Source organism: Monodelphis domestica, chromosome 3 (genome assembly GCF_027887165.1).
Source record: "Monodelphis domestica isolate mMonDom1 chromosome 3, mMonDom1.pri, whole genome shotgun sequence".
In the NCBI taxonomy this organism is placed as follows: domain Eukaryota; kingdom Metazoa; phylum Chordata; class Mammalia; order Didelphimorphia; family Didelphidae; genus Monodelphis; species Monodelphis domestica.
In genome coordinates, this window is record NC_077229.1 from 34,447,559 (window position 1) to 34,464,449 (window position 16,891).

Here is a 16,891-nt window from a genome sequence, read left to right on the forward strand (position 1 = left end):
TTATTGTTATTAATCATTTACTAACATACAACTACACTTGTTCTGTATCTATTTACAAGTTATTACCAGAAATTTGAACGGGGTATTGAGGGGTTAAGTGATTTGCTCAGGGTCATATGTACAAAATGTATCAATCAGGACTTGAACCCAGAGCTTCCTGAATTCAAGGCCAGCTCTTTATCTATTCTGCCTTATTTTCCAGCGAGCACTAAAGGAGGGATGTGCATTGCCCAAAGGGCACACTGGAAGTCCATAGCATTTGAGTTCAAGTCCTGATTCTCTAAATTCCCAGTCTAACATGCCAAACCCCACTGAAGCAAGTTAGGGCAGGGTTGGTCCAGTGAGAAAAAGAGGTGAGGCAGAGAGGCTTAGTGGCTAAGTACCCTCTCCCCAACTCCTACCATTACCACCTCACACACACACACACACACACACACACACACACACACACACACATACACACACACATGCACACACATACACACACACACATGCACACAAAATCCACAGCAGATCATCACCAAAGACTTCTATTGGGGTAGCTGGGTGACTCAGTGAACTAGAGTCAAGAACTGAGTTCAAATCCAACCTCAGATGCTTACCAGCTGTGTGACTCCAGACAAGTCACTATATGCCTTCATTTTCTCATCTATAAAATGGGGATAATAATACCACCTATTTCCTATGGTGATTGTAAGTATCTAACATGAAATAATATTTTAATGCACTATATAAATACAAGCTATTATACTAGCTACTAGCTTGGGTACCATGTTGCCTTTTGACAGCTCTGGCCCAAGGAAGCATGTGGGCGGAGTGGAGGAGGAGAACAGGAGAGCCTTCTCTATCTGCTTGTGTGAGACTTGCCTTAAAATCTCTCCTTTAGTAAAAGAAAAGATGAGATTCCCAACTTGTGCCATCCAAGGGGCTTCTGTGGTCTCGTCTGCTTGGCTCTAGAATCCAGCATTTTAAAATTCTTCGGTAATATGCTAAATCTCCATATGGAATTGGGATGGCAGACAGCTAAGGGAGGGTGGGCATGGGCATTCCATGGCCAGGAAGAGACTGATGCTATTTACTGGATTTCTACTCCTTCTGGAGCCTCTAGAGAAGGAGACAGATACTCAGGAGAGCCTGAGAAAACACGCGCATGCAAATGCTCTCTGGTGCGCGCACTCACATACAAACACCAGAGAAATGACACAGCAGGAAAGTGATGCATGAATACACAGAGAGAAACACACACAGAGATGCCAGATGGAGAGTACAAACCAGGCTGGTCCTAGGATATTTATTATTCCATCTCCCACACAGAGGGGCTGGCGGCATTACATAACACACCCCACAAAGGGAGAGGCTGAACACACACACCAGGGACTCAGGCTGACCCAAGAGGTGATCCCTTAGTCTGAGGGGGAGGGAAAGGCTTGACCCTATCTATCCTCCAGCTCCCAGAGCCATTGGCTCGTGTGTCAATTGTCTCAGACCTAGTAAGACCCAGGAAAGGAGCTAAAGGCAAAATGAGTATGAGAGTGTCTGTCACTCACTGCAACTGGGAGCTCCCCACTCAATCAGGCTGGCTAAGAGGACACCCAGAAGGGAGGGATGCATTATTTTGCATGTAACTAGGACTTGAGAGGAGGGAAAAAAAGAGCTGGAATGGTTATTTCCACCACCCTCTTGCACCATCTATACCAACTCTGACCCTCACCAGATCCCCAGGGAATTAGTTAGTCCAACCCTCCAGTTTTACAGATGAGTAAACTGAGGTTCAGAGAGGGGAAGATCCAGAGCCAGAATTGAGATCTAGGTTTTCTAATTTCAAAGACAAAATATACTCTCCATTAGACCATTCATGCACAACAGCTACCCACTCACCCATCTCATACACTCCCATGTATACATCAAGATGTGCAATTGCCTATTCAACTACACACATAAAATATACTCGCATGCCATACACAGAATAATACTCAAATCATACAGCCCTACCATAATCCCACTGTACATAAATATCATACACATTTATACCCACCATAATGGTATCACACACACACACACACACACATACACACACACACACACACATACACACACACACACACACACACACACACATACACATACACACATGCATATTCACCCTGACTTAGGGCTAAAATAAAAGCACTGAGACTCCCAGAATTACTGATCTAAAAGTTGGGAAGGATTTCAATGGTCATCTTAATCCAATTTGGGTCTTATACAAAGGACCTCTAACTCCCCTGTATGCCCTCAGATTAAACCTTTATTCTCATCTTGCCACTGGCACTTATTAGCTGTATGGCTTTAAATAGTGATCCTCCTTAAGCCTCAGTTTCCTCATCTATAAAATGATGCACCTGTCATTGTTCAGTTTTGGTTTTTTATGAGTATTCTCTTACAAAAGTGGCCAATACAGAAGTAGGTTTTGCATGAAAATACATGAATAATCCAGATCAAATTGCTTACCATCTCCAAAAAAGGGTGGGGGGAATAGAGAGAGAGAAAAAAAAATTTGGATCTTATAATTTCAGAAAACATATGTTGAACATTGTTATTACATCGAATTGAGAAAATAAAATATCTTAAAAAAGAATAACAACATATTTTAATGTATATTAGGCATATATAATATTTAAGTATACTATTTCACAGAGTTGTTCTGAGGATCAAATAATAAAATATGTGCTAAGTAATTTACACACTTTAATGTGTATATAAATGTGAGCTATGATTATGGCTATAAGAGTGGTTTTATTTAACCTGATGACATTCAGAATGTGCTCATAGTCCACTAACCATCAGAAAAATATTTTCTTGTTTTCATATGGTATCAAACTTCCCTCCCCTCTGCTGGATCTCACAAATTCTCTCTGGACCTCTACAATCTACATATCTCACAGTAAAGTCTGTGTTGCTCTTTTAGTATGTTTTTTTCCCTTCTATCAGAACTTTATAACTAGACAAATAATGCAGTATATGGATCTTTCTCTAGCTTTCTCTGGGTCTATGAAGAAGATCATCTTGGTGCTGGTGATACAGTAAGAGCCAAAACTCATAGATCCATCAACTAAGCATTACCCAAGCCGAGATGACTCTTGGCAAGTGATTTATTTGGAAATTATCAATAATTTCATTTTTACTGAGAAAAGTCAGGATTCTAGGTAAAGAGAGTCCTTTTCTTTTCCTCCTCAAGGTTTTTAATATCTAGGGTTAATTAAAATGAATAAATTAATTGTAAGAATCTGTGAGATTCCTACTAACCTTCTATCTACTATATAATACTATAGATTAGAGTATATATATATATATATATATATATATATATATAGTAGATTATTTCATGTCAGATAAAAAAGATTCAATTTTTAAAATATTATAGACATTGAGAAAACTATAGAAGAATGTCTCATGCCATGTAAGAAAATCTGGAGAACATGTGTAGACCTTCTTTCTTTTATTTTTTTCCTATTTGTTCCATGTAACTTGTTTTGTTTATATTTATTTGCATTTTATTCTCCCTATTAGATTGTAAGCTCCTTGATGGCAGGGACTGTCTTTTTTATCTTTGTGTATCCCTAGAGCTTAGCATAGTGTCTGGCATATAGTAGGTGCTTAGTAAATGTAAATTTTGATTGATTGATTAATTGATTGATTGATAGACTCTCATCAATGCAACATTATTCTTCCAACTTGTTTGATGGTATTTGTTGTTGGGGCAGGAAGAAATGAATAAGGTGTGCCAAGTAAATGAGGCATCATTCTGTGCACTGAGTATATTTCTACTGCCAAAGGAGAAAGACTAGTAATATGAGTTGGGGCCAAAAGGGTTGTAGAGAGTATAGGGAATAGAGTCCTTTAGCTTTTCACCATTTGATTTCCAGTTCTGCCTGTCAATGGCATCCCTAGGGAGACCCTTTTGTCACAGAGGGCTTTGATCATGGAGATAAAAATTCTGTAATTTACAGCTAGCTGGGAAGGAACTCCCTTGAGAGTAGGCTCATTTTCTGAGTTGCCTTCAAAAACTCTGCCCTGAGGTTCCCAATGGGAATGTCTCATGGTTATCTAATTCAGGTCTATGTTTTCCATCTTTTTTTCCATAATCATCCATCTCTTTTATCTTTTTCTCTCCCTTTCCTTTCCTTTCCTTTCCTTTCCTTTCCTTTCCTTTTTCCTTTCCTTTCCTTTCCTTTCCTTTCCTTTCCTTGCCTTGCCTTGCCTTTCCTTGCCTTGCCTTGCCTTTCTCTCTTTAGCTCAAGAAGCCACCAATCTGTTCTCAGCCTAACAGTTCATCTACTGAGACACCCATGAGAGAAGTTGCTACCCTCATCTAGCTATCAGTAAGGAATGATCTGGAGTTGGCATGTCTCACCACTAGAGCAGCACCCAGGGGCTCTCTCTGTGCCAGGGTGGCATTGCCAGGCTTGGCATCTGTTTCTTTGAGGCTGAATCTCTTTCCAGGGACATACCCTATCTTCTATTGTGAAGCCCCCAGGAGAAGCCAAGCATCCATTCCTTAGAACAAGAGAGTGGGAGCAGTCATGAATCACATCATACCCCAGAAATTGGGCCTGGAATGAATAGATGCCACCAGATGCTCTGGTCCAGTTGATATCCAAGACCAGTAACTCAAACGCCAAAGAACCAATCCATTTCCTGAGCCTGGCTTACACAAGCCTAGCCCCAACAGTATCCATCTTCTTAACTCCTTTTTTTGAGATCTGGAGAGGATCCCCCACTAGGGGGAAAAGGCTCTGGTCACTAAGTCTTGCACTTATTGGACCAGACACTCTGAAGTTACAATGGAAGACCACATGTTTAGCGTTCAGCAAATCCAACCCAACGTCATTTCTGTAAGACTGTTCAAACGCAAAGTAGGAGGCTTAGGCTTCCTGGTGAAAGAACGGGTTAGCAAGCCCCCTGTGATTATCTCTGATCTGATCCGGGGTGGGGCAGCTGAACAGAGTGGTCTCATCCAAGCAGGAGATATCATCCTTGCGGTCAATGGCCGGCCCTTGGTGGATCTGAGCTATGAGGGTGCCCTGGAGGTTCTGAGGGGCATTGCCTCAGAGACTCATGTGGTCCTCATCCTGAGGGGCCCTGAGGGCTTCACTACTCACCTGGAGACTACATTCACTGGTGATGGGACACCCAAGACCATCCGAGTGACCCAACCCCTAGGCCCAGCCACCAAAGCAGTGGACCTGTCTCACCAGGCTGTGCCCAGTAAAGATCAGCCTCCAGGGCCAGACAGTGCTGTGGCTCTCCAGAGTGTGCCCCAGTACTCCAGGGAAAATGGTCAAGGAGACAATTCCCTGGCACAAACCAATGGCATGTTACCTGACCGGAAAGGTGAGGACCCCACAAAGAAAACTACCTTGACCAGCCTGCATGGTGGTGGAGAAAGCAATGACCTTCTCCGAGAGATCCAGCCAGTGCTGAACCTGCTGACCAGTGGCAAGAAGGAAATCAATGGAGGAGGGTCACTCAAGGTAGAGACAAAGGATGCAGAAGTCCAGGCAGACAGGTAAGCCCTTGTGGCAGGTGTTTGTGTACGTGTGTGCTTCAGCCTGGAAACCCAGAAACCAGGTTTATCTGCCCCATCTACCTGGGCATCTTGCCAGCTCAACCATATCCCATGAAAAGTTGGCAAGTTACCTGGAAATAGGTCTCAGCAAGGGACATGGTGATGGGCAGAGGGACATGGTATGTGCCTGGCGGAAGGAGAGCCATATCTCTTGGGGATGGAGGTGGCTAACATTTACCTCATACTTCTTTCTTAAGTACTAGACAGAGAAAAATGTGGGAGAATATGAGAGACCTGATACAGAAAAAAATCAATGTTTAGAGCTCCCCATAAATGGAATGGCATGTCAATCAGTGAATAGGCATTTATTCAGCATCTGTTATGTGCCCGGCATTGTGCTAAGAGCTGGGGAAAAAAATAAAAAGACAGTCCCTGCCCTCAAGGAACTCAGAGTGGTGCTGTATGCCCAGGTCCTCAAACAGAATACTACATCTGTTAATCATTCCACCTTTTGTCTTCCACACCTGGAATGCTCTGCCCCCTCACTTCTGCCTCTTAATTTGCCTGGCTCCCTTTGAGACTCAGCTCAAGTCCCATCTTCTGCCTTTCCCAGATCCCTCTCAGACCTAGGACCTTCCCTCTAAGAATACCTCCAGGCCAGCCAGGTAGGGCAAGATCCAACCCCTAAGGAGTGATTCTACTACCTAAGCGCAGCAGATCCCCTTCCCAAGTGTCCCATATGCTAGTGCATTCAGTTGAGACAAACTCTTCCAAAGTTAGGATCTTTTCTGGTTATCCTGGCTATCTCCCAAGTCCCATTCAGTTGAACTAAATTCCAAGGCCACTTTAGAATTGAGAATTAAAGGTCTGGACCATATCATTTCCAGGAGACACAGAAAGAGTACTCTTCTTCAAAGCCTACTCTCTTGGCAGCCACTAAGGAAGAGCACAATTCAGCCTACAAAAGATCAGCTCTCATATAACACTCCTTCCTTGCATTCCCCATCCACCCCACAACCTGTCCCAGTGACTTTCGAAGGAGAGAATGAATCCAAAAATGAAACCTCTATCTTTCTATATATGGAAAACTTAGCCCTTCCAAATCCACAGCCATGATGCTTTTTGGCACCCAGTGCCCTACATCAAGCAGTGTAACTATTATCCTTCCCTCCTCTCCCCTCCCCCCCCTTGGCAACCATGACCTTCCTTGAAGCATCCAGGGAGGACATCTTACTATATGTGCTCAGAATTCTTTGTTTGCTGAGTTCTCATTCACCAGAGACATTCAGGAGGAATTGTCAGTGATTTTTTAAAATTTTATTTAATTTTTCAATTTATTTTCTCTTCCTATCTATTCCCACCCCCATTTAGAAGAAGAAGAAAAAACAAGAAAAATCCTTGTAATAAGTATGCTAAGCTCAAAGTGGGGGAGGGGTTGTGTATAGGGAGTTAAAGGAAAGGGAAGGAAAGAATGATGGGAGTCTAGGGGAGAGGAAGAGAAAGACAGGAAAGAGGAAGCTGATTTCATAAAGCAAAGAGCACAAATGATAGCACACTTTTCTCATTGCCCTCTTCTTCATAAAGAGGGGACAGAGAGCAACGAGATGGAAAAATACAGGAGAATTGTTTGGAAAACAACACATAATTAATTATCATAACTATGAATGTGAATGGGATTAACTCACCCCTAAAGTGAAAGAGGATAACAAACTGGTTGATGATGTTTTAGAAGGAATTCTTGGTCAAGAACAGTTTGGGCTAGATGGCTCTGAAATTCCTTCATTTCTGAGATACAATATAGTTGAATGGAAAGAATATTTGACTCTAACGTAAGAGCCCAAGTTCAAATACTACCTTGGACATATATTATCTATATGGCCTTGTAACCCTTCATAGTCTCAATTTCCTCATCTGAAAAAGGAATTGGGCTAGATCAGAGGTTCTTAATGTTTTTTTGTGGTGTGGATCTCTTGGGCAATCTGAAGACCCTTCATCAAAATCATGTTTTTAGATGTATACAATAAAATTACAAAAGAAACCAAATAATATCAATATGTAGTTATCAAAATTAAAATATAAAACTAGTTGAAAACCTTTGAGATCTATCTAGGGAACCATGATAAGAACGAGATAATCTCTCTTTTTATTTTACATTTATGATCCTGTGAGTCACTGCATCCTATCTTTTGATTTATCCCCATGTGATATAGTGTCTTTTCCATTATCCTACCTTAACCTCCTCTGGTGCACTGTTCTTTGACTGTAATCAGCAGATTGCCATTTGAAGGGAGATTGGGTTTAGTTTGTGAGTAACTTCCATGAAGTTTTTCAAGGTGAGTGGCATCAAAAGAGCACAATATTTGGTCATAACATCTTGTTGTGATATAAAGAGCTCTGATTTGTCATGAGGATATAAATTTGAATCCTATCTCTTTGTCTTGGCATCAGTCACTCTCTTTCTCTATAGCCAGATGGTGCAATGGATAGAATACCAAGCCTCAAGAAGATGTGAGTTCAAATATGGACTTAAACATTTACTATCTATGTGAGTCCCAGGCCAAATCACTTTTTCTCTATCTTCATTACCTTATCTGTAAAATTGGGGTAATAACAGTATCTACCTCCCAGGGTTGTTATAGAGATCAAATGAAATAATATTTGTGATGAAATGAGATCTTAGTACATTGCCTGGCACTTAGTGGGAACTTAATAAATGCTTGTTTCTTTCTCTATTCTCTCTTCTGTAAAAATGGGGTAGGGAGTTATGAGGGGTAAATTGGACTAAGTGGCCTTGATAGTCCTTCTAGCTCTAGATTCTGGGGTATCCTATTTTCTCTGGCTGTTTATTCAAGCACCTACATCATCTGGTAACATGAATCATTGTGCTTTGTAGGTAAACTGAGTCTGAGAGAGTGAGATTTTCATCATCCAAAGACTGGTGATTGAGGGAAGGATTTCTCCTTGGGTCCCAACCATTTAGAGCAGACTGGTGGATCATGGGGATTCATCCAACAATTTCCCCTGGACAGGTCCTTGTTACTTCTAGCTATTGTAAGTCACAGGTTTAGATCTGGAAGGGGACCCAGAAGCCATCCAATACAACCCCTTCATTTTACAGAGGAAGAAACTGAGGTAGACAGCAGTAAAGAGACTTACTTAATTCACACAGCTAATATGTAGCAAACTTGGGATTTGAATGAAGTTCATCTGACTCCAGACCCAGTCTTTTTTCCACTAATCTGTGCTGCTTCCCTGAATTTGGGAAGAGTAGTAAGGTAGATTAACTGTAATGTGGCCAAGCCATCAGAGAGGAGTCACTGATGGGAAGCATGCTGTCTGGCTGGCCCTGTTTCCCAGAGATAGGTCACCCTGAACCAACCCAGAGTATGATGGGGGTGGCTGAACAGTAGTCCTAGAATCATTCAAAGGAAAAGACATTATGGTGGAGCTTATAGCAGAGCTCTTCCGTGTCTTAGTCTACTCTTCTCTCTCTCTCTCTCTCTCTCTCTCTCTCTCGCTCTCTCTCTCTCTCTCTCTCTCTCTCTCTCTCTCTCTCTCTCTCTCTCTCTCTCTCTCCCTCCCTCCCTCCCCCCTCTCTCTCCCTTCTCTCTCTCTCCTCTCTTCTCTCTTTCTCTATATCCCTCTATCTCTTTCTCTCTCTTCCCTCTCCCTCTCTCCTTCTCTCTCTCCCCTCTCCCTTTCTCTTACTCTCTCTTCCCTCTTCCTTTCTCTGTCTCCTCTCTTTCTCTCTCTTCCCTCTTTCTCTCTCTCCCCCTTCTCTCTCTTCCTCTCTCTTTCCCTCTCTTTCTCTCTAAGTCTGTCTCTCTTTCTTGTCTCCTTCTTTGTTCTTTTATTTCCCTTTCCTTTGAAATAGACAGCACAATATGATGAAGCTTAGTGGTGGATTTGACCTCAGGAGGTTTGAATTTGATATAAATGTCTTCTAGCTCCTAACTAGTGTGGCTACAGGCTGCATATTAACTTCTCTGAGACTGTTTTCCCATCTGTGAAATGGAGTCCTCACATTATCTAAATAGCTCACAAAATTGGTGTGTGGAAACTGATTTTTTAAAGTATTAAATGCCATAGCTATATAGATAGATAAATAGACGCATGAATAAATGGATAGATAGATATAGATGAATATGAAGATAAAAAGAAATTAATAGATGAATAGTTACACAGAGATAAATAGATGCATAGATAGATAGATAGATAGATAGATAGATAGATAGATAGATAGATAGATAGATAGATAGATGATAGACAGACAGATGGATAGATAAATAGATATGCTTAGAGCATAAATTTAAAGCTAGAAGGAACCTCAGAGGTCATCTACTCCAACCCCCTGTCATTTTACAGATAAAGATACTGAGGCCCAGAGAGTTTATATGATTTAACAAGGATTCCAATGCCAGCAAATATCCTAGAGCCATAACTAGGGCAAAGAAACTAGAGTTTTGTCCCAGGGGTACAAAATTTAGAGTACTGAATGACTTTGAAGTCCTTCAACAGCATGGGAATAATTGATCTCAGGACCTTGTTAGCAAGAATAATTTGTTAAAATAGCAAGTGAACAGATGTCATGATTCTTCTACTCTGGCCTCACCTCAGGTGAGCTCCTCCCTCAGCACCATCTTGTTCCTTCCTCCACTCTCTAGAGCTTCACAGCATCCTGGGGTCTCCAGTTATGGGATCCAGTGTCTCAAACTTCTTCCCTCCTTTCCAAAATTGTCTTAAAAAGTTGTTTTGAGAGTATATTTAGTGTCACTCTCCCCAGGTAGAAAGATGGCCAGTTTAGTTTGTTTTTCTGTATACATTACTTGGCCACTTGCCAGGAGTATTTTCCTTACCTATAATTCCTAGCTATCTGATTTCTTTCAAGACTTAGCTCAGATCCCACCTTCTGCAGGAGCCTGTCCTGTCCCCCCTGGTTGTGAATGGCTTCCCTTTGAGATTGTTTTTCATCTGTCTACACCAGCGGTTCTTCACTTTTGTCATATCATGGTAGTATGGTGAAGTCTATGGCCATCTTCCCAAAAGAATTGAAAAATGCTAAATTTTAGTTAGAGGTTAATAAAAATAAAGAGATGGCCTTATTTTGTGATAGTAAAATAATTTTATAATAATGAAAATGAAGATAAAATTTTTCCTGTCCATATTCATAGGTCCCCTGTTATTGATGGATCCCTTGTTGGTTTTAACCTCAAGCTGAAAACTCCTTCACTGGGACAGCTAGGCAATACAGTGTGTACAGAGTGCCAGGACTTTAGTAAAGAAGAGATGGGTTCAAATTTGACCTCAAACACTTTCTTAGCTGTAAGACCCTGGACAAGTCATTTAACCCCAAATGCCTAGCCCTTGCTGCTTTTCTGTCTTAGAACTGATACTAAGAAAGAAGATAAGGACTTTAACGGGGGTGGGGGAAACACCCTGTTCCTAGTCTATTCTCTGTCTATCTTGCATGGACATATTATTTACTTGTCTCTCCATTAGAATGTAGGTACCTTGAAGGCAGGGACAGTGAATGCCTTTATCTCTCCAGCATTTAGCACTGTGCCCAGCAATTTAATTAGTGCTCAATAAATGCTTGGTGATTGACTGTCTGATTTATTATGACTGCTCTGTTCTGGAACCACAACAATCCTGATAATAGGTGTGCTTTAGTCCAAAAATGACCATATCATAATCATCTGGTTCACAAATGTGCACCTCTAGCAAATTCAGTGGCTCCCTATTGCCTTTAGGAACAAAACAAACTAGAAGCTCCTTGGCCTGACATTTCCATAGAGGCAATATGATGTAGTGAACTGAGTGCTATACTTGACGACAGGAAGACCTGGGTTTGAATCCCACCTCTGGCAGCCTATTTTTTTTTCATTTCTCTTGACCTCCTCTTCCTCATCTGCAGAATGGATTGATTGGGCTGAAGGTTCTTCTGCATTCAAGTCCTTCCTCAGACAAGTGCTAGCTATGTAACTGAGCCTCAGTTTCTTCATCTATAAAATGAGGAAGGTAATAATCTTCAAGGTCTCTTCCAGAACTAAATCTATAATGTTCTATTTACTAGCTCTATGACCCTAAACACATCATTTAACCTCTTGGTCCAAGTTTCCTCATCCATGAAATGGGAATTATAATACTTAGAAAAATAGACTTACAAGATTGCCATTGGGTTCTAATTAGATAACATATAGAATGTGTCTAGTGAAGCTTAAAGTACCAGTTTTCATTAGGTGATTCCTAAGGTCCTTTCTAGTTCTAAATCCTGTGATCCCTTGTTCATCCTGTTCCCTTTCTCCAGAATAGGGATGTGCTTACTCTAACTGCATTTGATAATGACCTTGAAGTAGGTGAGTCTATCCACTCAAAACCAGTGAGCTTAAATCAACAAGTCCATTCTCATTCAGTTGCTGCCCATGACCCAAAGGGATCAATCAATCATTCAATCAATCAATAAGCATTTAATAAAAGCCTAGTATGTGACAGGCATTGGGCTAAGTACTAAGGATGCCAAAAAAAAAAGACAAAAGACAGTCCCTGTCTTCAAGGAGCTTCCATTCTGATAATAAGATTGTAGCCAGGCTGTCCTGGCCATGCCATCTTGTTTTGAAGCACTGGTAGGTTCTTCTCTTACATAGGACCCAAATGTAATCATATCTTCACATCAAACCTTGGAGTCACTTTATTTTCTTTTTTTAAAACCCTTACCTTCCATCTTTGAATTAATACCACATATTGGTTCCAAGGCAGAAGAATGGCAAGGGCTAGGCAATTGGCATTAAGTGACTTTGCCCAAAATCACACAACTAGGGAGTGTCTGAGGCTTGATTTTTCCGGCCTGACTCTCTATCCATTGAGCCACTTAATTTCCTGGGGCAACTTTCCATTCATAACCAAGCCACCTTGAACAAATGGGAGCCATCTCTGTGCTATATTCTTTTAGGAGCAGTTGTGTCTTTTCTTCACTTATTGCCTTTCTAGGATGCCCTTTTTCCTTAGCTGTGCCTCTCAGAAAACTACCTGAGATTTTTCACCTGGAACTCATCTATCTTCACTTTTCATCACAATCTCCTTGGCAGCATGACAGCCACACTCCACCCAACGCCAAGACGCATGTTGTTAGTAACAGGTAAACCATAGAGATTGTGCTTCAGATATAAGCTTCTGTGGGTGTTCCTATATCTGGTTTATAGAAAGAGTAAGCATTTAAGTGATCTTTGTGTTGTCTTCAGTGCTGGTGTACCCAGGTTAGACCAGTCTATCTTTGGAAAGAGTCCCAGTAAGATATGTGGAAGAATGCAGAAGTGAGCCACAGGTAAGAATTCAAGAAGCACTTGGTGATGGTAGACTGAGTCTTTCCCACCTGTCTCCCTTTATGCTTTTATGGATGGCTCTGGCTGTTCTCCTTCTGTAAAAGGTGGTTGTATTTCCTTGCATGTCTCATGTTGTCTACACTGACCATATGCTGCTCTAGAGCCAGGACAGAAAGTATCTGAAAGGGAATTCGAGCCATGTTCTATGGATTTCACAAAAGAGCCATGCATCAGCTCCTTTTCCTCCTTAGCTAAATCTTCCATCACTGGGAAATATTGTCCATCATTAACTGGCTTTGTGACTCATAAAGTTGATGGGACATGCAGCCAGCACTTTCACATTCATGGTACTGCCATCCCTCCTAAGGCTGAGCCTAAACCTTCCCTAGAGATGTGTGAGGGAAAATAGCTCCACTGTAACAGAGACATGAGCTTTATAAATAGTATTATAGTTATCTTATTGAAAAAATCATCTTTCTGTTCAATTTCTGTTTGGGTGTAATATTTGAAAAACATTCATGAAGCTTAGAACACTACCAAAAGGTTCTTAAAATGTATCTTAAATTTTAATTTTGGCTCAACCTTCCATCGATGAAATAAAATAATTGATACTTTTAAAACAAAAAAAATCCAATACTGGAAGGGACCCTATGGACCATCAAATCAGTTCCCTTTTTCTACAGATGAGAAAATGGAGGCCTCAAGAAATGAAATGTCTTGCCCAAGTTCACATAGCATATAAGTGTCAGAATTCAGATCCAAGTCTCTCCTCCTTTTTCTAGCTAAACTCCTTGAGAATGTCCTCTACAATTGCTGCCTCTATTTCCTTTTCTCTCAATCATTTCACTTCTCTTCCATCAGACTTCCAACCTAACCATCCAACCAAAATGGCTTTCTCCAAAGTTCCCACTGATCTCTTGATTGCCAAAACTAATGGCCTTCTCTCAATCCTCATTCTCCTTGACCTCTGAAGCTTTTGACACTGTCGATCACTTTCTTCTCTCGGTTTCTCTATGATAGTGATCTCTCCTTAATCTCCTCCTGTCTGTGTGACTATTATTTCTCAATATTCTTTGCTGGATATTTGCCCAGATCTTATCTGCTAACCATAGATGTCATATAAGGCTCTGTCCCAGGCTTTATCTCCCTCTATACTATTTCTCTTGGTATCTCATCAGCTCCCATGGACTCTATAATCATCTCTGTGCACATGATTCTTAATTATTTGTCCAGACCTAACTTCACTTTGACCTCTAGCATCATATCTAACTGCCTTCTCAAACTCAACATCTCATGAACATCTCATACTTAAGATGTCCAAAATTGAACTTATTATCATCCTCCTACACAAGCCCTCCCCTCTTCCTGGCTTTCCTGTCCCTATTAAGGGGAACATCACCTTCTTAGTCACCAAGCCTCACCATCTAGATATTTTCTTTGACTCCCAACTCTCTCTTTCCACCTCCATATCCAATCAGTGGTCAAGTCCAGTCATTTCTACCTTCATAATATCTCTCCAATATCTCCCTTTCTCTCCTCTGAAACTGCTACCATCCTGGTGTAGATCTTTATCATCTCAAACCTTTTGCTATAGCCTTCTTGGGGATCTACCTGTCTCAAGTCTCTCTAAACTCTGATCCATCCTCTATCCAACAGTCAATTGATCTTCCTAAAGCACAGACCTAGCCACATAATCCAGTGTGCTCCAGTTCTCCATTATCTTCCAAATCAAATAAAAAGCTTCCATTTTGTTTTAAAGGTTTTCATAATATTTTCCCTTCCCAGCTTTCTAATCTTCTACCTTACTCTCTCATCTATGAACTCCATGATCTTATGACATTGGTCTCCTCACTGTTCCTTCCACAAAACATTCCATCATCCAACTCTAGACCTTTCAGTGGCTGTCCTCTATGCCTGGAATTCTCTCCCTTCTTGTCTCTGCCTCCCAAGTTCCATGGCTTCCATCAAGCTTCTCCTGAAGACCACCTTCTGCAAGAAGATTTCCAGTCTTCCTTAAGCTTAGTACTTCCTGTTGAGACTACCCCAGTGTGGCCTTCATGGATCTTAAAGGTTCATAGCTGTTTGCATGTGGTCTCCTTCATTAGAAAGTGAGCTCCTTATGGTCAGGGACTGTCATTTGCCTTTCTCTATATCCCTGGAAATTAACATAGCACCTGGTACATAGTATACACATATTTAGCCAACTTTTCTACTTTGGACCTGCCATTACTAAATGAATGCTTGTTGGCTTGATTTCAGATGAAGTTTGGATTTGGTCCCTCAATATGAGTAGGATTTTAATATTTATTACATATATGCATCATATATTAAATATATCAATATAGTAATTTATTTGTACTTATAGTTATATATTACACATATTAAATATATGTCAATATAGTTAATAATTATAGTGTACTCAGGGACCTAACTGGCAGAGAGAAGAGACAGAGGAAGATAATTTTGACAGAGTTCTCAGGTGGAAGTTAAAAGTCAATGAGCCTCCATTCACCATCAAAAAAATGGCATGAAGAAGGCAGCTAGGTGGTTCAGTGGATAGAGTGCCAGGCCTGGAGATGGGATACCCTGGGCTTAAATATGACCCCAGACACTTCCTAACTTTGTAACCCTGGACAAGTTACATAACCCCTAGCTCTTAACCACTCTTTTACCTTGGAACCAATACTTAGTAGCAATTCTAATACAGAAGGTAAGAGGGTTTTTTAATGGTATAAACCATGAAGTAATCCAATTCCAAACCTCTGGAAGTTTGCTTTGGGAATTAATCTGTAGACAGATATAGTGTTTACACTCTGTGCTACCCCCACCCCACACACATATTCACCCAAGAGTCCTGGATGCCAGATTTTGTTTTTTCCTCTCAAAGGTAAAGTTCACCAATCTAATAAAGGATTTGCTCAGCAGATGAATGTACCTGAACTCATCAGACTTTGTTAGAAAATAGAAGTGTTTCTTTTAACTGTTTATTATCATATTAATGGAAATTATATATTAATATTGTCAAATGAGATCATGTTTGTAAAGTACTTAGCACAATGTCTGGCACATAGTAAATGCTTATTCCTTCTCCTTCCCCTTTTATACCATGGAACCTCAGTTTTCTACAAGCAAGAATAAGAGTCCTATGCAAAAAAAAAAAATTGCTTATCTTTCTTCTAAATATTTGCTTTGAACGGAATTTGGCACCACACCTATTCAATTCAACAAGTGTATATTAAGTGCCTACTCTGTCAGACACTGTCCTAGGTGCTGAAGATAAATGGACCCAAAGATAAGCAACCCTTGCCCTCAGTTTACATTCTACTGTAGGAGATGCAACAGGCACACAGATAAAGTAAGAAAATACAAAATACATGCAAAAGGATGTCAAGAAATAGAGAGCACTCAGGACAGGTCGGGAGCACAATGGATAGAGTGGCACACCAGGAGTCAGGAGGACCTAGGACCTGACTTCAAATATTTCCTAGCTATATGACCATGGGAAAGTCACTTAACCCTGATTTCCTAGCCTTTGCTGCTCTTCTGTCTTAAAATTAATACTGAAATAGAAGGGAAGGGCTTTAAAAAGAAAAAACTTAGAGAACTAATCCCAAAGGGGATCACAGATGTGAAGCTAGAAGGGGAATTTAAGGCCATCTCGTTCCATGCCTTCATTTTACAAATAAAGAAACTGAGGAGCAGAGAGGATAAGGCACTTGGCCAATGTCGTATGAGTAATATACACCCGAGTCAGGATTTGAACTGAGGTTCTCTGATGCTAAATATAATACTTTTTCCACTGCTCTATATTGCCTCAATAAGAAGGGCCATGAACAAAACATACCACCAAAACTTAACCCTAAAATGAGAGTTGGACTCAATAACCTCTAGAGCAGCGGTTCTCAACCTCTCAATTTGTAGCAATGAGAATACATAATGCATATCAGGTATTTACATTCCAAATCATAACTACAGCAAAATTACAGTTTTGAAGTAGCCACGAAAATAATTTTTTGGTTTGGGG

General features: G+C 40.7%; 1 protein-coding gene across 7 annotated transcripts in view; it reads left to right on the top strand.

The window, feature by feature from the left end:
- NOS1 (nitric oxide synthase 1) overlaps positions 1 to 16,891 on the top strand; it is a 269,988-nt gene that overhangs the window by 146,508 nt on the left and 106,589 nt on the right. For 5 of the 7 annotated variants that reach the window (XM_056821665.1, XM_056821667.1, XM_007490314.3 and 2 more), the window contains exon 3: positions 4,275 to 5,548. The exons of 1 other annotated variant lie outside the window; for it this stretch is intronic. In XM_056821665.1, coding sequence (XP_056677643.1) covers positions 4,824 to 5,548 — 725 coding nt within the window. In that variant the 5' untranslated portion in view covers positions 4,275 to 4,823. Of the gene's footprint in view, positions 1 to 4,274; positions 5,549 to 5,685; positions 12,870 to 16,891 lie in introns of those variants that run through there. One more of the 7 variants, XM_056821669.1, reaches the window with a different exon arrangement.